Source organism: Xylocopa sonorina, chromosome 3 (assembly GCF_050948175.1).
Source record: "Xylocopa sonorina isolate GNS202 chromosome 3, iyXylSono1_principal, whole genome shotgun sequence".
Taxonomy (NCBI): domain Eukaryota; kingdom Metazoa; phylum Arthropoda; class Insecta; order Hymenoptera; family Apidae; genus Xylocopa; species Xylocopa sonorina.
This window is the reverse complement of record NC_135195.1, coordinates 10824503-10846996: the sequence shown is the minus strand read 5'-3', so window position 1 is coordinate 10846996 and position 22494 is coordinate 10824503. Positions and strand designations below refer to the sequence as shown.

At 45.7% G+C, this 22494-nt stretch overlaps 1 protein-coding gene across 3 annotated transcripts in view; it reads right to left on the bottom strand.

Moving 5' to 3' along the window:
* Rdga (retinal degeneration A) overlaps positions 1-22494 on the bottom strand; it is a 57552-nt gene that overhangs the window by 17611 nt on the left and 17447 nt on the right. For 2 of the 3 annotated variants that reach the window (XM_076892767.1, XM_076892768.1), the window contains exons 1-2: positions 18293-19842; positions 8776-8917 (exon numbers count right to left, since the gene is read on the bottom strand). In XM_076892767.1, coding sequence (XP_076748882.1) covers positions 8776-8917; positions 18293-19404 — 1254 coding nt within the window. In that variant the 5' untranslated portion in view covers positions 19405-19842. Of the gene's footprint in view, positions 1-8775; positions 8918-18292; positions 19843-22494 lie in introns of those variants that run through there. The other variant, XM_076892769.1, reaches the window with a different exon arrangement.

Below are 22494 nucleotides of genomic sequence, written 5' to 3'. Positions count from 1 at the left end.
CGCGAGCATGCAGTGGCACCCAAATGGTCTTGAACCACCGAAAAATAACGCGATGGAAATTCTATTTTCCTTCCTTGCGGGTTATTCTTCGATTTTGTCGGTGGAATTGAAATATATGTAAGGAAATTGAGTCTCGAATAATTTCGAGTTAATTGCATTGAAATTATTGTGTATAATAGGCTGAAAGCGTACTGTATAGAGGGCAAAATTGAATGATCATGCTGAGTGTAATGCGTAACAGCGTTTAGAAGATGAATTTCACTCGAGATCAAATCTAAATTATAAAAAATAAAATCGAATGGATGATGCGTCGAATATTTTGTCTGCAATTTCGATTGAATATTTGCCACTGTTATTTTTAGACTGTATTATGTCGTGCCGAATGATTGAGAAAGGAATATCGACGGAATATGCAGGGACGTACGAGGAAGCTCGAATCTTATCGCGATGCATGACATGAAAATGGGTAACAATAAGGTAGGGAGGATGATACACTTCTGGTAGACGGTATATTTCACTGGCATTCAATGGAGGAGCCAGAAATGGGAGACGTGACAAAAAGCAATAAAATTTACCACGAGAAGCGCGGACAGCGGTTGATGAAATTGCGAAGGAAATACGGAGATATAAATAGAGGGGCGAAATAGGAGGAACACGCGAAATCACAATGCTCCGTGTTCCATAGGTGTCGAGCGCCGCGGAAGTAGGCGAAACGGCGGTATCGAAATAAATCTTCTTCTTCTTCTTCTTCTTCTTCTTTCTTCTTCTTTCTAACTTCAATCAACCACGTTTTCATATTCATGAAGAAATATGAAAAGTCTGGTTCGCGAATGTTCGCGTTGCTGCTACGAAAATACTCGGAAACTTTGTTACCCCGGTTAGCGAGACTTGAAGGAAGTTCAGCCATTTTTGTAAACGTGATATTCGAACACGAATTACACAACCAATTATCCTATGAAACTGAACAGATACACGCATTAAAATTTAAACCGTACTGTCACATCCAATGTTACTAATACGAACACGAATTTCGTGAAGTCTGAAAACGCGTAAAATCTACCCCCAAATCATTTATTTCCGTAGCACTGTCTGCGAGCAAACAAACGTCATACGTTTCATGTTTCGAAAGCATCGCTGGCGTGGAACGAGGCTGGACACGGGAAATCTAAATTGTAAAACTGGAGAGTGAAGGGTGCTTCGGTTGTCACCGTTAGCTCGGATTCCCGATAATTTACCGTCGAATCGGTCTTGTTGCGCCGCGTATCGGCTTCTTCGGTCACAGGAAAATCGATACACGTTTATTTCCGCGAGGTCCGCGTCGGAATCACCGCTGCGGACCGCTCATATTTTATGGAAAGTTGAATTTCAACGAGGCGATGCTCGGGTCAAGAGTGCGCGCGGCTTGTTTTCTTTCCCCCGCCGCCGCCGCCGCCATTATGGATCACGGCGTTGAAACAGTTTGTTCCTGTTCGTGTCCGCGTTTTGTTTCGCGACGCGAAACAACGGAACGTCCTTCCATTCCTCGCGCTATAAACTCCGTTGCGTAACGCGGTCGTTTCGTTTCGCTTTTTCTTCCTTCCTCTTCTCCTTCTTTTTTCTTTTGCTTCTCAACAAGAGAAACATAGAGAAAGAGATCTTCCTCCCATCGTGAAACTCAATCCCGGACTAACCGGATCCGGCAAATGCAATTAGCGGTAATTACGCGCGCTGACGTGCACTTCAAGTCGTTCCAGGGATGTTCCTGAAACCAAATCTAAATCTCTTCATTTAATTTGCCGTTGTACTGCTTCGCGTCGCTGCATTTCTTCTGACTTGTACCCTTGACTCGCAGTTTTTTCTGTCAGTCGTAGAAAATTCATCGAATTACCCGAGGGGCGCGTAATTTCCAGCAGATTCGTCGGTTCACCGAGGTATACGCTCGTACACGTTGATTATGAAAATTGAATTTCGATAAAACGGGAATCCATTAACGGGACGCTATTAAACTGTGCTCGAGTCAAGTCGAAAACGTGAAATTTACACAGGTCGGTGGGATTTTTAACCGTGTAACCGGGAACGAACCGAGTGGAAAAATGTTTATCGCGCTAGACGCCGCGCCGCGCGGAAAATTACCACCCTGTCATCCCCTCGCGCCTCATCGCTGCTCTGTAATCGAGGCCTGGCCGATAATTTTCTTTTTATTACCTGCAGAAAGCGTTTTCGTAGATTGCCAATTTCCGTTATTAACACGCGCACACAGCAGCCAAACCTCGGCCAACCGCTGCATCATCGTCGCACAGCTTCGGATTTACGCGCTTTTAAAGCTCGTCGAACGAACTCGTTTACCAAGAGATATCTAATGACCAATGGATGGTAAATATCAGTGTTTCGCGTTAAAGTCAACGGAAAGAATGATGTATCGCGATAGGACAGTTGAAATAGAACTTTTAGAAATATATTTTATTACGCGCGATGAATCGCTGTGAAAGAGGATCGATTAAAACACCCCTATTAAAGAACCCACTTCAATTGTTCCTTCGAACGAGCAGCCATTAATCGTGACTGACTGGGGATTATTTTAAATTTCGAAAGTATGATCTATCATACCTGGTTGAATTTATTCTATCGTATTTCTTAGAACCTACTGCGTGTCCTTAGAGTAATTTATTTTTATCCCTTGTAACCGTATATCGCGACTGCTTAAGGGCTCGATGTGTTTATTTTCGTTCATCCTGCGGGAGCAAAAATAGACATTGCGTACACATTCTCAGAAGACAATTAATACGCTATAATTGATTCGATACCGAGCGCAAAATCAATGAGCCGCATTACGTTAATGAGAAACCGCGTTTCAGTGAGAGTGAAGAGTCAAAGAACTCGAAAACGTTCCCGCGTAAGTACAAATCGATCTATCGCTCTGCGTTACTCGTTGATCCTTCGTAATCGCATCGACAATTATTAACTGCGTCGCAAGGAACGTACAAGCGTGATGTAGGGACGCTGAATCTGATTTTGAAGTCCTCGACAAGGGTCGATAAATCGGAAACTTTACGAGGCTTCGAAACTCCAGGAACTCGAAATTCTCGAGCTCTACCCGAGGGACGCTTCTTTTCTGAGAAGAAACATTTTGTTGGGATGGGAAATTTCAATAAATTCCATTCCGCGCGAGACTGAAGCGACTGTGAATCATCGTCGAGCGCAGTTAAATGTGTAGCGACTTCTGATTACCGTCGAGGGAAGAGAAAGTTTCAAAGAAATTGACCGGCAATGAAGATTTGACGTGCTCGCTCGTAAATTAGTCTTCCGTGCCCAGGAGATTTCCGGCGGTAAAATGGCTGGCGTTAAATCGTCGCCGCAAAAATTTCACCCGAGATAATATGCTTTACTTAATTAAACGTACGCCAGGTTTCGCGTGAACCAAATACAACGAAGCAACAAAGCGATCTCGCGGGAACGATCGGCCGGAATTTTTTCTAATTAAATTTCCATGCGGGCATACGGGTTCCCCGTATTTCGATAACTACCATAACCTTTATGGGACTCGAGAATTTCGTAACTACGAGTGGCTTCCTGGAAACGAGCTAATTAGTTATTTCGCGCGATTAATAATCCCGTGATTATAGCACACGGCTACCTCGAATTCAATTCACAGCTGGGCGATTAATTTTCGTGAAACGTAGTTAAAAATGTTGCGACCTGTTACCTCGATCGTCACGATTCTAAAAATTCGTCTGCTTAAACAAGCATTCGCTGCAATTACCCTCGAAGGCAATTATCATGCAAAATGTCGACGCATCGCTGACAGTAGGAATACCCTTGGCACTTTTTTCTAAGCCTGACCTACGATATTCGCAACGAAAGCAATATCGAACGCGACGCCGTGGAAACTTCATTTCCCAGCCGAAACTTCTTCGTTCGTGCGAACAAATTTCCCACGACATGATACACGGGTCGAAACGACCGCTCTGTTCGACTTCCACGAGCGGCGTCGTAAAAGCGACCGAAGCGTTTCCGCCAAGTGAACGCGCGGACCCGCGCGAAACGATTCTCTTTCACTGCCACTCCGTAATCCTTTCTTCTCTCGCGACGGGCTCGAAAACAGTCCCATCGACGTTTCAATCGATCCGAGCACTCCGTGGAACCGTTTAAAACTTCCGAAATAACCGTTCGATCCGGACGAACGAGTCTGACACATCCGTCGACGAATTTACCGCGCGACAAACCCTCGTGCGAGAATAATCCTGGTGAGATAAAAAGGGTGGTTGGTGTGGGTTGCGTGTCTGCTGGAAATATTATGCCAGTTGAAGCACGGTTTATCTTATTCTTTACTCTGACTTCTTTCGCGACTATTCATCACCGGGTATACACCGCGGACATCATTTTTCACGTCGAGCCGCGTCGCGTTTTTATTCGCGTCTGAAACGGTCGTATCCTTTGGAAAACACGCTTTACGGGTTCCGTAGTTACCGAACATTTCCTTCCTGCACCCTTATTCCCCCCCTGTTTTTTACGATTATTCCTCTCCGAGCAGCTTTTACGGCGCCGCAAGAGAAATTAAGAGCAAATACTGCCGTCTGACCAGTGGATTGCTTATACCACTGGCTGGAACTGCTAGGTCGATCCGTAAGGCCGATGAACGTCGCTCGAGTCATTTTTTTTTTAGGGACCACGATACTGACGTGTTCCTTTTGACATTTCTACGTAACCACTGGTTACAACTAAATAATTAATCAAATCGTCTGATTAAATTTCTTATCATTCGACAGTAGGTTGGAATCTCCTTTAATCGGATCACAGTTATCGGTGATCTGGTGTTGGACAATGTAAGAAAGGGAACAAAAATTTGTCACGAGCGCACAGTACAGTGTATACTGGTAAAAGCTAATCTCTGCTATGAATTTCAAGACCGTCTATACGTTGGAACTATAAGCTCCATTGTACCCCGGAAACAGTATTTCAACCGCCCACCTTTCTACGATCCAACTTCCTCTAGTCACTCATGTTCAAGAGCGTTTCGTGTTCCGCATACGCCTCTTTATGGCCCCGTACCCGGTACCATTCCATCGAAAATTTCCTCGAGGACGTTTCCATTTTACCTCTCCCCCGGAACGTAGTTCCGTTTAATCTGTTCTGCTCGAATGCGCCGGTTGACGATGTTGTTAACGACGTGAAAATTGCTACACGTGTAAATAAAATTGCGCGTTTCCATTATACAATCACCTGCTAAAACGATAAACCTCGAAAATAACGTTAGTATATAATAATCGTCGAACGTTGAAAAGACCGTGACAAAATAAATTTTGTTCGCGTCATTGTAAACGCAACACTTCCCGTAAAATGCATGGGACGTTGGAGGCACGTAACGTGGATGCTTGAAAAAAAAAAGCGTAATTGCCAATCGACGTCACGATAAATTACAGCCCTGTTTTAATCTCCACGCGCGTCCGAGAGCCATGGGGCATCCTAATGAAAAGTAACGCGACCGTAACAGCGCTGGATCGGTCCACGCGAGCGTGGTAAAACAGAGGCCAGAAAAAGAGGAAGGAACAGGGGGTAAACAGGGAGTATAATTAGCAGCTGTGTCTTGGACTGTATCTACATGCGGCTCTGAATTAAACAGTAATTAAAACTTCAGCAAATATAAAAGAAGCGCGATGAGACGCGGGCGGAAGTGAAGTTTGAGGGAAAAAAAAACGGCCCGCGTCATCCACGCGGAGAACTGCAAGGAGGGTGGAAGAAAAAACGGTCTCCTAGAAACAGAGTGTCTGAAAAATAATTAAAAAATTTCTCTTTCCTTTTCATGGCAGAGCTGGGGAAAGAGAAATGATAAACAAAGCGGAAAGAAGTGTTCCATTGTAATCTTACGTTTGTTTTGTGTTTCTATTTAATTATTCCGCCTCTCTGTTACTATTTTTCCACTTTTTCATTAGTTCCACGGGGCGGTCTAAATTTGGTCTCTCGATTAGATTTCGCGATACATTCAATAAACGCGTAATTTATGGCGCCGATGGCAATGACAGATCGTGAATGCTGTATTCCCAGAGAACGATAAAGGGCCGCATTATCGGACGGCTGGCAAGTGGTAATTATTTACTCGTTTACTCGTTATTGAGCTGATGAATATTTAACGCAATAAAGAGAAAACGATTACCGTAACGGTTGATCGAACCCCATCGTGATTTCGAATCGTTACCTGTGAAATCGTATTTGCGATAACAATTTCAAGAAATTATTTTGCTCGCCTGGCAGCCCGAATATTCGTATAAATGACCAGGCATGATGGATCGTTCCCTACCACGCGTCCACCTGTTTTTCGGCTCGTGTCCGTTTCGCTTTAACCGCTCAATTCTATCTATTCCCCGTTCCATTCGGATGCCGCGTTTCTCGTCGAAATCATTTTAATAACACAAAACCTAGAATATATTACAGGCGTGGTACGAAATTCTATCAAACTCCAGCAACATACTTTTCAAGTATCCAATCGAATTCTACCATTTACATTGAAATTAAGTTCGTTAATTCTGTCTGAAAATTATATTTACCCTCGCAAGCGAGTCGTTCTCATCTATCTCGACACTGTTGTTGTCAAAATACATGGGGCAATACATCCAGCAGGTAGCACGAAGCATAATTACTAAAATTCATTATACAGAACAGGCACTGTGACAAAGAAGCCACCATAGACACGCGCCAAGTGTCCGCGTCATCCCCGTCCACGGGCAGAAGGCGATTAAACTAAAACCAGCTACGAAACGAAGCGACGCAGAAGGACAATGGGCACGTTCCTCGGCACGAGTGCGTCCCGAGAGCCAGTTAATTTCCTGTGACGGCGACACACCGTCGGATTTGGATAAGACCGTACCAGCGAGCCGTCTTGCGTCTTCGCGATAGCGCGCCTCGTCGAAAGAACATAAATCATGGACGACTAAATGGAACCTTAACGGCACCACCCTCCAGTTTCCCTGGGCGATATTCGCCGCGGTCGACGAAATTTATCGCCGCCTCGGACGCGTTAACAATTGAACGGAGCAACGTGTAAAACGCTGGAACACCTCCGGGGATCCGTTCGACGCGATAATAGAAAAAGTTCGCGCGACTCCAGCCCCCTACCGTGACTTAGTTTTTCAACTTTATATACCCGTGTTCGATTGTTCCGTTATGGTGGACGGCTGGTATCGACTTGATGCACTGTGGCTGCGAAACTTATTAGGTTACACGTTCGATCTCTCTTTCTCCCCCTTCATCCTCGTATCTTTTAAATTACTGTTAAATACGGTATAAATTCGATTTAACGTTGCAATAAATTGTCGAGCTCGCTTGGAGGTACGATGTTGACCTACATAGCGGTGCACCAGGCGAGGGTTAATAAGCTATATTTTACGCAAAACCGTGCAGCGACTGAAAACTCGTAGCGTAACGAAATTATGGATGCACGTGACAAGACACCCTTGTTTTTCGTCCAACCGGGGTTTGTCCGACCGTGTTGCGCCGGATAGGGGCGGGTGCCGAACGTTTCCTGGGAATATTGCCGTTGTTAATGGCGTTGCTCGCGATGACGGAGATTTCTGAACGCGTTTCAAAGTGTTTCAATTAGCACGGTGCGAAAGGAACGATCGTTTTAAGAGCCTGCCTATGTTTGAGCGAGTGGATTTTGTTACTGCTGCCATTCTGGGCAACGCAAACGATTGTCTGGTTGCTTATGAAGAATTTTTCAATGCTTCTTTTTTGTGTATACACGAAATGAACAATAAGTAGCTTATATTCGATCAATTAAGATAATTATTATTGTAAAAAGTAAATTATTCGACTCGTAGATTCACACGATAGAAGTGACAGACGAATTTGTCGCATAATGAAAGTTTTAACGTTGTACGATGTTTCTAAGGACTGGATTATATCCTAATGATACTTCTTCGTTCACTGAGGCGACGTTAATGGGTTAATATCAAAGACTGCGGTTCTTCCAATTAGCACGGATGGTTTATATGCTTGTGAGCCCCGAAACGTACTCGCTACGCAGAAATTAGTACCAACACGTCGTTTCCCAGATAAGATTTGCATCCAGACAGCTTATCACTGTTTCCCCTCATTAACGTAATCGTCTACGATCGCAGAAACGATGCGCTCCAATTACCCGATCGATAATTGAAAATATTTCACGAGTCCCTCCGTGTTTCTCGTTTTCCGACCCCAACTTTTTTCCTATCGAAAAATTCCTTTTGTTGCGCTAACCCATTTCTAGTCCACTTTTTACTCCATCAGCTTTTCTATTACACACCGGAAAAAAGAGAACGAGAGAGAGAGAGAAAGAAAGAGCCATTAAAAATATTGTAAACAGAAAGATAATAAAATAAAACGATTGGTAGGAAAGTTATTCCCGCTATATCCCCAAGCGAAACACGAGACTCTAGTTACGGGTAAAAAAAGTTGCAGCGAACATTTTAGAAGCGGCTGTTCTAAAAAGCTTCCAGCAAAAATATATTACGCGCCCTGTCTTTCTGCCCGGAGAATCGTAATAACTAAAACTCGCGAACGTTGTTCCGCTTGCGACAGAGATAATTTATTAGAAAAGTTGGAGCGTTCCGCAGGTCCGCGTCCTTAAGGAAGGAAACTGTTGTACCCAACTCGAATATAATAGAATATCACAACAGATTTACAGTTTCATCTCTCGAAGAAAAGATCGTTTTACCAACGTAAAATAGAATCCAACTTCCATTTCCCCTGTGTCTTACGAGCAACTCGTTCCCATCGCTTCCAGCCAGTTGGAAACGGTTGTCGTTTACACGTGACACTTACCGAGCAGTCGTTGACGTAACAGAAATCACCGGAAGCCGACGTAGGTACCCAAAGATGTTCTCCATTAAGCGCGCCAGGACCCCAGTCGGGCGTTGATCGGGGTTCACGGTGGCCGCCACTCGTTCCACCCTCCTCTCTCCCTCTGAAACCGCAAGACACTCGATTACGGACTGACACTTCGATATCGCCGGCACGCTGTTGCAGTTGACGTTAATTCCTCTACAGAAATTCCATTTAGAGCGGAACAATGCGCGTCCCGGTGCCATCCGGGGAATAGTAGCGACTACCACCCGAGATCTTCACGGATTTAAACCCCGTCTATACGCCGGGGTCACTGGGATCGCGTCCCATTTCGGACGAGAGCGTTGTTCGTTCGAGGAACTAAAGTACTGAACAGTTCACCTGTCATAACACATCGATTCACTAGTCACAACGGTTACACGACACTGAGAGATAAGCGTGTTTTATTGACGTTTTCATGCTGATCGTACCTACCGACGATTTGGTAGCCTCGATAGCGATTAACTTTGTTCGCGAGCTTTTTCCCTACCGGGCTTCCAGCGCGCCATCGAAAGGATCGATTCGCCGTGAATCGATATCGCGAAACGAAATCAGGATTTTCGAGTCGCAATGAATTAATTGAAAACAAAAATTTGTGTCGCAGTATCCGAGGGATGGGAAAAAAATACCCTTAACGTACACCTAGGAATAGGATAATCTCGTTAAATCGTGTCGCGTGACCAGCAGATTTTCACTGGCACGGAAATAAAAAATGTTGCGAGGTCTAAATTAAAATAATCAATTAGACTGACACGCTTGTACACGTGTCTCGTACGAAAATAACTGGATCGTAAAAAGCGCTTTTAATTTGTTGCGGCTGAAAAATTGTCGCATGCATCCTGCGCAAGTGTGTAACGTTTCTCACGTCAGCCGGCGTTTTATTATTAACAGAATTTTGATCTACGGGCGCTACCCGCGCAACTGGAACAAGTCGTGCCTCTTCTCTGATTGCAAATAGAGAGAAACGTTCCAGAGTGGATTATATTTTCAGAACCACATCTTTCCACGAGTGCGAGCCTCTCTATGCGCTACCACAAAATTTCATTAGAAAAATTCTACCAAGAAAGAACGATTTATCATCTTTACAATGATAAATCGTACGATATTCATAAATTAACGCGTACGTTCATCACCAAGCGTACATCACCACGCGCACGTCCAACGAAAAACAATCACGAAACAGCTACCATCGAAAGCGATAACGTTATTAAAGGAAGGCTATCAAAGATCTCCCCAGAACGCCCCCGTTATTAAGGCCCTTCTAACGACTGCTTATCTCAGTTACAGCGCTCCGCAACATAGTCATGCATATTTCACGTCCAAGCAGCGTAACAAGCAAGGGTCAAAAATGCCCGTGTCCCGAGATTAACTCCAACTATGTAGCAAACACCAAACTATGTAGCAACGAGATCCGAGCCGACATCCAAGGGGTGGTGAGCTGGCCATCACGAGCTGCTGACTCCCCTGGTCCCGTCCTCGTACTCACATCTCTTGAAACAAACAATTCGTTATACTTTACCTTCCAATTATACCTGATACTCCAGCCGCCTCTGAATTTTACGGCTGTTCAACGTAACATAAAACTTGAGAAATTCCCGTGTACGATCCATCGTCGTCTCCAGGGCGGTGGTCGATCATCGTCGATACGTTTTGACGACCCGACGGCGGCCCAGGGGTGCGAGTTACGTATTGTAATACCGCGTTTCGCATGGGGACCCACGGGAGCCGTTGCTGCGTCGTGAAAAATTCAACGACACTTGAAATTTTCGAGGCGTGACCCGGACAGAGCGAGACCCCGCCGCCATGCAACATTAACGCGCGGAGTCCCATCCCCTGCGGACCGATCGTGTAAAAATTTTAGGCCGCGCTCGCGAGCCTGCCGGCGAGGGTCGCTTTCTGCATAATTAGTTCGCGGGAATTGGCTGGTATCTGGGTCAAACACGAGACAGAAAGAGGGTACGTGAAATGACGTAGTTGCACGGTGCGCTCTCGGCATAGTCGCCTATCTGTTGCGTATCGAATCCTTTGAGCACGGAGCGCGTCGAAAGGTCTGAAAGAGAAATCGTACGTTTTATGTATTCTAGAAATGGAAATCGTTCGATTCGTTCCTCCACCCGGGGCTTTTGGAACGTCGTGTAATCTCATCGGGCGGAATTACGTTATTTGTAACTCGTTTCGAGGCACATTTACCGGATTAGTGTCGCGAATTACGGGACAGTGTTCCACGGTCGACGTTTAATCGAAAATTTCGGAACCGACCGTGTAGACGTTCATGAATATGTAATGAGAACTCGTTCAACTAGTCTGGCGTTCGTAATTGCGATCACTATGATCGTTGATCGAATTCTGCACGGGTATGGCTATCGAGTTCGCGGGTAACCGCGTTGCGCGGCAATAAGTGTAAAACGATAGTTGCGATCAACAACTAAGACCCGGTAACGTGGTAATTAAATGGCTCGTAGCTTAAATTAACTGTACTCCAAGTTTGCTTCGAGAACTTTTAGCGGAGAAACTTTTCTAAATTTTGTACGAGATAAAACAAAATTGTTAGTGTTTTCTTAGGGGTGGGTACGCTCTTCGATTACTTTCTCATAGTGGACAAGTAAATTTCGATTCTCGCACGAGGCTACGAGTTTATACGACGTCGAACGATTCACTTGGTCGGCATTCTTGACACTAATTATGACTAATAACCCTCCAGCGGTATGAGTAAATATTACGTCAATATCTTCTTCGTTAACGAGGTTCATGTTGCATTAATTAAGCAGCATATAGAACAGTGCTTCTTTGCATATCAAACTGCACAATTATTTCTCAAAATAGAAGTAGGTATTATCCTTAGTTTTTCATCGTCAGTAAAAAAATCATTCCCTCTTGTCTCGTTAAACACTAATTAGAGTCACTAATTTACAATAAACAAGATTTATATCAATTTTCTTATAGACTATTGATCCTCTATTTAATATTGCAACCTCAATTATCATTCCTAATCGCTGAAGTCGATTATCAAACTAACAATTATTACGATTACCATTATGAAGAGATCCAATTGTTATAGGAATAACAAACGCTGCATCTTAACTCGAATAAAAATTCTCTCGATTACCAATCCAATAATTATACCATGACTACGGCCACAAGCGATTAAGTCGCCCAATTGGCGACGAACGGGAACAACAAACGAATCGGATGCCCGAAACGCGGATGAACGAGAGAGGAGCACGAGAACTCTACGATCGTAGATAAATTCAACATATAATAGGGGTTAGCCTGCGGGCCGGTGCGCTATGTGGAATTAGTTCCTTAATAATGAACGGTCTGCGGCCATTACAGATTCACGAGCATCCCCTCGAGCATCCCTTCGTGCGCGAGCCGATCCTGAAAATTTCATTTATCAATAGAGAAGCCTGTGTACGCGGTACACCGCGTCTACGATACCCCTTTCGGGACCCTCTCAATATTCAACAGCCGATTTCCCGTTATCGGAACTGATCCTGTTTATCAAATCTGTCGCCGATCCCAGACGAAACGGCGAACGCTACGCCCCGCGAATTGCTTAACTACCCCCAAACGGGGGTGGACTCTGCGGACAACTTTTGCGTTGTGGAGATAAAAAAAAAAAAGTGATTTCACGCGTGACCAGGATTAACGAATTCAGGTAATTCGTTAGCAGTGTTCGATTGCGGATCGCTCGAAGGAAAACTCGATTTTTCTTTATTCAATTACGGGTACGGTGAATTGTTTTGGAAGATTGAGAGTGTATAGGTATACTCGATTAATCATACCTTGTGGAACCTTCCGAAAATGTTACCACGACGTTCCATCAATTTTCGACCATATTTCAATAATGCACACTCGTTTGTTACGTTTGCTTTAATTTAACGTCCCTTTCGAACCGCCTCGATTTTCAATAATATTAATCTTACGATTCGAAGTCAAAAGCCTGAGTTTATTCTACAGAGAAGTACTGGCTTTGCAATTCTCGCGATATTATTGTAAAATATTATGTTGGGATATATAATTATTTCCAGCAATTTATGCGGCACTCGTACTTTGAGCGATGCTATTCATTAATTAAATTAAAGCAATGTATTCGATACAAGCGTGGATAATTAAAATGAAAGAACGTTAAAATCGTTGTCGTAACATGGCTGATCGCGGTCATAAGGGTGGCTTCATAAAGTATCGTGCACTGAATACTAATTGTCATTTCTACACGCTTTCGATTTGCGTAGTTCGATGAACAACAAATTGGAGTCGCGATACCAGTTGGTTCGGTTTTTTATTTAAAAATTCTCGAGAGAAACGGACCGCAGGTTTCTCGTTCCGCTTTATTAATATTTCCACTTCGACATCCTCGAATCGTTCGACCATACACGCGTTCGGTCGCGATAAATATTTTTCGGCTGGCTCCTGAAGCGAATGCACTCTTTGTATCATGGTCGACGATTTCGAATGCGTGTGCACGCGACAGCGTATCGAATTTGGTGGAGCGAGTTTCGAACAGGTTTCGAAAATTTGCAACATGCTTCGGACACCGCGTGAAGCGCACGCGAGCATGACAGGCAATTAATCATAGCATCATCTGGGTTGTTGCGATCGATATTTAAGACGAACGTTTGAATATTCATCCGGGAGACATGGCAACGACAGAAAGGAGCAACAAATTATTATCCACGGATAATTGATCCCTGTACGAACTTTGTACGCGTAAACGTGTAAATCGCAAATGGAAATTTTTCAAAAATTTAGATGACCCACGTAGCTATTTTGAAACGATCTTTCCAGAGTTATTCTATCGCACGAGCGGTAAGCAGATTATACACTGTATATTTCCCGTGATCGTAAATCCCGTGTACCGTAAAACCCATCTCGAACGGTCGAGGGAAATCTTGCGCGTACACTCCAGTTATGGAGAGGAGGTACGAAAGAGTCGTTCGATGCAATTTTTCATTGATCAGTCGTTTCCGTTTTATTTTTAACGTGCACCGGCTGGGACACTCGCCGGATCCGGGTCAAAAATCCTCTAAAAGGAAGGACGAACGCGGGTATTCGCGATGGCCAGCAACTGCTTGAGAATTTCACTTTATTGGCGGAACGTGTGCGGCGGTCTGGTTTACGAGCCTCTCCCGGACAACTTTACAACGCGCGAAATAGTCGAGTGCGCGCATCGACAGTTTGTAAGACGCCGTATCAAGAAGCTGGATAAAAAGAGTAAGAACGCGAGGGGATCGATGAAACTACGATTTAGATGCTATCAAAATTTCAATCGAGCCTAATTAAACGGACCGTCCGTCTGTAATTTCGATTCTTCTGTTCTTGCAAATTTTGCCTCAACCGTGTTCTGGACATTTTAAATTCTTTACACCATTACACAGTCTAAGTACGCTAATTTAACCAGACGTTAAAAAGTTCATTAACTCGCGAGCAACTAAAACTGTGGCGCCACGAATTATCACGCTAATGCGCGTCCAGTCTCGAGAAGACAAAACTACCCCTAGGGTTCTTAGCGGGGGTGTTCTGTATCCAATGGAAGCATTTTTCACGCGTAAAGAGGTAGGTAAATCCGTAACATGAATTAAACGATAAACGTCCCCCCTGATACGATTCGATGCTTCTTTAATTAGAAAGGCAAACGTTCTTCCTCGAGGGGGATGGCGGTTCCTCGTCCACGCGAGGAAACGAACGAGACTCGCGTATCGCGTTCCCGCTAATTCCTGCCATTCGTAATTCGATTGCGAGCAGCTCGTTAGCGAACCAGGAATAGCTCGATCGAGGGCGTGAAATTGCTACTGCATTTCCCTCTGTCCCGTTTCAATATCGCAGGCTCCTGCGGTTAGTCGCGATCGATTGTTCTTACCGATAAAAAAGATCCGCTGCGAGTCTCTTTCCTACGATCGTCGATTAAAACGTAGGTAACTGAAGGCGAAAATGCGAAGCAAAATCGAATTGCGATCAGACGAATGTCTGTCAATGGTGATTTGCAAATGACTACGCGAAGAGAAAAATAAGTGAAACGAAAATGGATCTAAAAATGGAACTCGAGAGCGTTTATGGATTCTTTGAAATCATAAATCATTCGAGACACTGAATATTCCTCGACTTCAGCTTCTGATTTGCCCTTTCGACGAGTTAATCGAATGAACGTCGCGATTAAACGATGAAATCGACGAACGATGATTTCCTGAAAAAGGCTCGTTCAATCTGAATTGTGCAGCTGCATCGAAACGCTTTTCCAAGGCACCGTCTCGGTCTAGACTGGCTCTCTAACTTCCGGAACTTTATTGCACGCCGCCTAGACGAAATTAAAATTGTCGAAACGGCAAAGTTTCGTCTGCAGGAGGAAGCTCGCCGAAATTTAATCTCTGCTCTCCGGAACGCAGTCCGTTGGGGGCGGATTGATTTCGATACGATTGCCAGTGATTTGATTACACCGTGAACCGTCGACTTCTTATCGGGCCATTAGAAACTCGTTAACCCACGAAACTTGTTTCGCATTTAACCGAAGGAAGGGACACGTGACACCACTCGATAAAGTCTGCGCATTAAGGGATGTAGCTGAAGATCAAGACGAGAAATCTGTTTACATTAAATTACTCTACGTCTTTGATAGAAGCTGGAAAAACTTTCATCCCTTTAATCTCGCGATTATTTGGTAATTCTTTTAAATCTCTCCTCAGAACGAAAAGAAACGTAAATAATTGAACTTTCTAATGAACACTCGTGTACAGTATCAAGCTTTGCACGCGTAATTCGCAATAAAAATTCCTTGAAACTGGGGTGGTAGTATTTTCATTGGTCTACTCGAAGACATCGTTAGAGGGTTTAATGTATTTACGGTACATTTCCCCAGAGCAATTCTGGAAACCGAGTTGCTCGTATTATTTATGCACCGCGAAGTAGCGAAACGGCCGACAGTTTATTAAAAACTCCGCTATTGGAATAGAAACGCGAATTAAGCCTGATCTTTGATAACCGCCGGCTCTAACGATGCTTTCTAGCGACAATGTAAATAGGTCATTTATTTCTATATTTACGTCGCGCGTAATAAAAGGGTTGAAGGATTTATAGAACCGCGGTGGCGCATTTACTTACACGAACGATGTAAGTAAACGCACCGGGGGGGTGGATAACATTCGATAAGAACAAAGCGATAATAATTAAGATCGCCTTTGCCTTCGTACCGCGAGGCGAGGAACCCAATTGGATGGAGTTTTATTCGCCCCACGGGCGAAGTTACGGAAAAGTTTCAAGGATGAAAGACAAAATCGAAATCGACCCGTTGCGCCTTTTAAAAATGAATGCCAACTTTCACCGTGGACACTTTGCAAGATGGTTCGATCGTTGCTTTAACGGCTGTTACCATCTTTACCAGCGGTGTTGCAGGATGTAAAACCGTGTCATACGTTAGCGTATCGGGCAAGAAAGCGGAAAATGTACGCGAGCGTAACCTAAACGACGCTCGCCGTCGCCACGGGCGTTACTGAAACGCGAACCTTAATTAATATTCCACCTACGAAATGGGTTACGTAACGAGAGCAAAAAGTGAACGGAATAAAAAGATGAGGGAAAAACGTGACCCGAAGAGGGAAGACGCTTCGAAAATGTAGCGAACGGATCGCTCGTTAGAGCAATTTTTTCCGTCCATCGATTTCTTGAGGGAAAGTAAACGTTGCAGAAAATTTATCAGTCGTTCGCGTTGACCTCGACAAGAGTTACATATAATCAATGCTCTATAATTAATTTCAATTTAATGAGCAGTACTTACACTGTTTAAAAGTGTTCTGGAGTTTCTACAAATTTTGCCACGTGCCTCCCACTGAAGACTGTTTAAAAAACTGGAAGGAGAAGGGAATAGTATACACAGGAGATCGATGAGAGCGAATTACTTACTTATGGTAATCGAAAGGAATCCACGAGTCGCTGCTCGTGAGATCGCATCATGGTTTCCAATTCACGACCATGGAGAACCGCGATACATTTCCGCAAAGAAGAATTTGCATTAAAATGCAATATGCGATTGAAATACTCCTCCTCGACGTTCCGTCGTACGCTCGACAAATTCGAGAGCACTTTTTTAGAAGACGCCGAGAAGCAGCGAATGTTATACAATCATATAACACTGGGTAGGAGAAAGAAATCAGCGGACTTTCATATTTCTTGCTTATTAAAATGGAGTTTGGCTGCGGAAGAGCTTAAATAAATTTGCAACCGTGGAAATCGCGGCTCGGTATTCCTCGACGACAGATAACAATGACTAAAAGTGTAGCTCTAATTTTATAGTAGCAAGAGTACATGGTACTCTAATTAAACTTCAGTATTAGTCCAATAAATTCTAAAATCAGATGCGTCATTTAAATAAGTAAAGTTTGCGAACATCTCCAGGAATCTTAAGTATTCCTCTATTTAATAATTGAATTTCTGACGTATTTTTCCAGCAATTAATTTCTTAGCTGACGGCTCTACGGTAACCCATTCGAAGATCTCGTTATCCAACGTCGTTCGGCTTCCATAAAGCACGAACTTTCGCCAGGAGCTTAACCGAGAACTCGAGGTTCTAGCTGCCGCGACTACAACGAGCAGTGCGTCGGTTACACTTCAATTAGACGTGTTCGAGTTCTAATCAACTCTGCTCTCTTGAATCATTGACGTCTTAATCTTCCCGAAATAGAAAAGCCACGAACGAGGCACCAGTTATATACGAAAGACGCCGATATCGGCCAGTAAATGCACCGGCTGTGAAATTAAATTACATTCGATCAAACTGCGGGAGGAAAAGAATCCAGCTAGAAACCTACAGGAATTTTATCGCTCTATGAACGAATATCCCGTTGCTCGGTTAATTTTTATCGGAATTACGAAAATAATTTTCGCCAAGCAATTTCTGTCACTGCTCGACAGCGACCCTTCGAGGAACATTTTTCAGAAACGATACACCATTCTTACCTCTGGAATTGTATTAGTAGCGATCGCGCGTTTAACGCTGGCATGCAAGTCGGTTGGTACAAGCCACGGTTGGGTCAATCCGTGTATCAAAATTTCAAAGCATCGGAGCGCGTGAAATATGGATGCATCCTTGCGTGCAACTCGAAGGCGCAGCGATGCACCGTCGAGCAGCCATCGTTGGCCGTTCCATGCATCAACGTTGGTATCCGATGGCTGCAACCACCGAGCGTAACCGCCGTGTGTCCACAACGTAACACGCAACACGAAAACGTCTAGACAGGCACACGTACACGCTGGAAAGCGATAGAAGTGAAGCAGCGAAAGAATAAAAAAAAAAAAAAATGTACGAACAATGAAACACGAGCTAGAACGACAACAAAAGGGTGCGATACGATGCAACACGGATGCATAATCGAGCAGAAATCGAAACGAATGGCCGCGCGAGGAACATGGAAAAAGAGTGAAAAGTATTCGGAACAAGAGACTCGTTCCATTCACCAGACGTACCCACCCTCTTGGAGGTCGAGCCTCGGTGCCAGGCAGCAGAGCCGTGTACCTCGTCTGCGCCTCGGTTGGCAGAACGATATCGACGCTCTTCGACCGTATATTCTGCTGCGGAACGGTCAACGTATCCGCGTCCTCGCCGTGACCGTTTTTATTGTTGAAGCAAGAGTCGACGGACGCGGCACGGTCCCTTTTCAGTTCCGGGACCGTAAGGAAGATATCTCTGACGACGAACTTGCACTTGTTCGCGCCAACGTGGCTCACCTCCTCTTCGTCCTCTTCGTCCTCCACTTTCTCTTCGTCCTCCGTCGAACTGACCACCGTAGGCAGTTCGAGGGGGTACGAGGTCAGAGCTTCCTGTCGAGCAAGCTTCGGAGAGGCGATCGACCGTCTGCGTTGTCTCTCGGGAAACAGACCGCCCTTAACCTCGCCAATGTCCGTCGTGTCTGGTACCACTTCGGGAACGATCTCTGGTACCACGGTTGTTGGGACCACCGTGATCGATTCTGGTTCATGTTTCTCTTTAAACTCGTCGTTCTCTTTTTCAGTGAACGTGGTCAGAGTGACCAGAATCTCAGGGCTGCCTTCGCTTCGGTCGATCAACTCTGAGTCCTCGTCCTCCGAGGTGTCGTCCGCTTCCTCCGCGTCGACGTCCAGGTCCTCCCTCGACGACACATCGTCCTCGTCCCTGCTCAAGTAAAGGCTCTTGTACTCCTCCACGCAGGCACAGTGGTAACATCCTGAGACTTGTATCGTCGGCGTCTCGGGTCGTCGAATGTTCCCCAGGGGCTGTTGACTGGAAGAGGACGCGTAGCTTCTTTCGTAGACGTCGAAGCTCTTGGACCGTTGTCCGCTTTGCAATTGAGGCACCCTAAGCATCGAGGATCGCCTCCCACGCGACGAGTCCTGCGATCTTGCCGGCGAACAGGAGGAAGACGAGGACGAGGTGGTCCTGGTCGATCTGGGGTCCCTGGCATCGTCCTGTCGCTTCGCTTCCAGCTGGATCTCGTCGAACGACGCAGACCGCACCTGCTTCGGCACCTCGAGGCTCGATTGCGACTTCATCTCCGCTCCCGTTGGGGTGCGTGACCGCTTGAAGGTCGAGCGCAACCTCTGCATTCTTCACTTGGCAGCTATCTGCTGAGGCTCGACTCGTTTCGCTCGATCGACACCCCGTACGCGCACCGTGATCGCCCTTTGCCCAGCTCCTCCTCCTCCTCTTCCTCCTCCGTCCCAGCTGTGCTGCTCGAACCGCGATCCTCTCGCTTCTGAACGATCGTCGTCTCGCTGGTACGCTCGATGATCACCTCGCTAGACATCGGCGACGTGGTACCCGCCTCGAGCTGCCACCGACCGCACCCTACCACCACCTTCGACTTAGCTGCCGATCTGCAGCCCATCATAAGTCACCTCGACGTCCGTGCCTCGGCTGCTACGCCTACGATTTACCGAGACCCTTCTGCTTCACTGATCGCGATCTGTTTTCTTGGATCTGACTAATTGCAGGAGAGGTAGTCTTCTTTGATGGACGTGCAGCGTATGCTGATTTATATGTTCCTCTTTCCGCTTTTTTTTTTTTGTTTCAACGGTGAATGAAGAAGAACTTGAGTTTACTTTTGTGTCTTTGATCAGATTCGAAAGACGTCAGGGAATGGGCATCGTTGATTGTCTGACGCGGATGAAGGATCGAAGAAACCGCGGTCACTTTGTACACACTTTACAACTGTTTCAGGAGATACAATAGTCTATTCTGTTTCTGTTTGAAGCTCCGTTTATCAATTACACACTGGTCCAGTTATCGCGAGTATTTCTCTTAACCAGCCATCGATGATGGCAGCAATATTTTTATAATTCTCGAGAAGTTTCACTCGAACCATTTCAGAGCTAGCCCTGGTATCTCACTAATTTACGAAGAAGGTATCGCTCGTGCACGATTTTCCTCGTTGACCCGTTCAGTTTCGAACAAGCTGCAACAAGTTATTTAAAGTCGCTGTAACCTTGATCCCGCGGAAGAATGCTCGATTAATTAACGTCCACGGTCCACGGGAATGCAACGCGGACACAAGTTACAAGGTCCACCGCGTACCACCCCACCCCCTTCGACCAAGCCGGGGGATATCTATTCGCTAAAATTACATTCCGATCCGGGACACATCCGACGCCACGTGGAAACGACGTCCTCGATCCGGCAGCGTTCGCAATTTAAGCTCCTTTCCCTAGCCGACGGAATTTCCTCATCACCGCCTCCGATGATCATACTATCTCAAATTAAACGCACCGCCCCCGACCAGTGGAAAGCCGGAACTTTATTCAAGGCTGTTCCCCGTTAATTGTTGCGTTCACCTTGCCGCACACTCATCCCTGGTTACGAGAGACGCGCGAAACACGTGGGAACGTAAAACTTCTTCTACTTAACCGATCTAATTAATTAATTAACGAGCACTCGAGTTGTTTCAACGTCGAGCGGGCATCGTTAAGGAGCTTCGAGTTTCGTAACAATTTTTTAGATTTCGTATTCGTTGTTATTAAAGATAGAAGCGTGGAAGGGCGATTTTGAGAATTTTCAACGAGTTCAAACACTGAAACGATTTTTAATCTTCGAATACTTTTGCTTTGGACCATCGAGTCAGTTGTAGGAAGACGTCCTCGAACGTTGGACTTCTCTGCAGGCAAGCAAATTAAATGTCCGGCAATCGCATAATCACGATCGATCAACCTCTTATACAAAAATAAACGTCAAACATTCCGCTTCGCGCTCCCTCCCTTTTTAAACTGCGACAAGGTTAGTCGAATTAATGCTGAAAGTTATAGAGTTCGCCGCAAGGTTTATTTTAGTTAAATCAATCATGCCGGGTACAAAGATAAACGGCGAGTGTATCGATCATCTCGTTAAATAAATAATTAAATAATTAATTGAGGTCGTTCGCTCGCAACGATTGTGGAAGTCGTTTAATTTGATGTCGGATCGAGTCCATGAATTTCAATCGTATTTGAAATTCGTGCAGCTTCAGCATCGCGATGTTTATTTCGGCGAGGTGTTTGAAACGCGAACACCGCGTAGTCTATTTCGGACGAAAGCTTCCCTAGCGCGGACAGAGGAAGTGGAAGAAGCGTTCGAGGGTTGATAGACCGACGACGAGCATCGCATTGGCCACCGACGCGTGAACCTTAGTCGAAGGTCACGCGTCACCGTCCGCCAGGAACCGTCGACGACCTCGGCGAACCTCGACGCACGTGAGGTCGTCAAGCAGCTTCGACGAACAGCTTTTCGCCTCGCTTTCTCTCCCTCTCTCACCCTGTTTTCCTCTCTTCTCTGTCTCTCTTCCTCTGTCGAGACTCACTCTTCTCGAGTGACTAGCAGCATCGATCGGTAGGCAGGCTTTCCAGCCCCGTAACTTAATTTCTCAGCGACGTTGCGGTAATCCGCTCGATTGAAATCCCATGAAATTCCACGACGGCGATTCACGCTAAATCAGCGACGACCGGTTCAAGTTATCTCCATTTCACAGAGCGGCACGGTTCACCGAATCGGGTTGGCTCCACGCCACTTTCGATATTCCTCGATTCAATCCTCCCTTCGCGTGCTGTTGAATATTAAACGCGCGCGGAGGAGCATCGTTCTGGGAAGGAACGTTTTTAATATCCTTCCAGGTAGACGAGAGGCATGTGAACGACGCGGTGCGATCGACGAGGTCAACGTTGCGGGAGTGCTCGAGCGAGATATCTACGGTAGGTACACGGTCCTCATGGATCACCCTGTTGCTGGCTTCCACGGGCACCCCCGAGACCTCATGCTTTCCACGTTCACCACGTTTCTCACGGCGCGGAGCGTTACGGAGTCGCAGCCTGAATTGCACGTGACACGACTTCTACTTTCGTCGGGACGTAAACATCGCCAGGTGTCCAGGAGGATTCCTCTCTGTACGGCAGAGAGTGAGAGAACGATGTCCGAACCCCACGGCGGGGGGGTTGCGAAGCGAAGAAGCGTGCACGCGGTCACGCCGCGTACCAGCGACTGAAACCTGTCCGTAACCAACCCCTAGCCGAGCCGGCCGGTGCCGCTTCCCGTTTAGACGTAACCGTTCGCCTCGGGTAACGCGGTTGCCGTGGGACCGAAAATCGAAAAAGTCCCGACGGATAGGTACGAAAACGAACGAGTTACGCGTAACGTGCCGTGACAGGGTAGACTGGTCAGACTAATGACCAGGG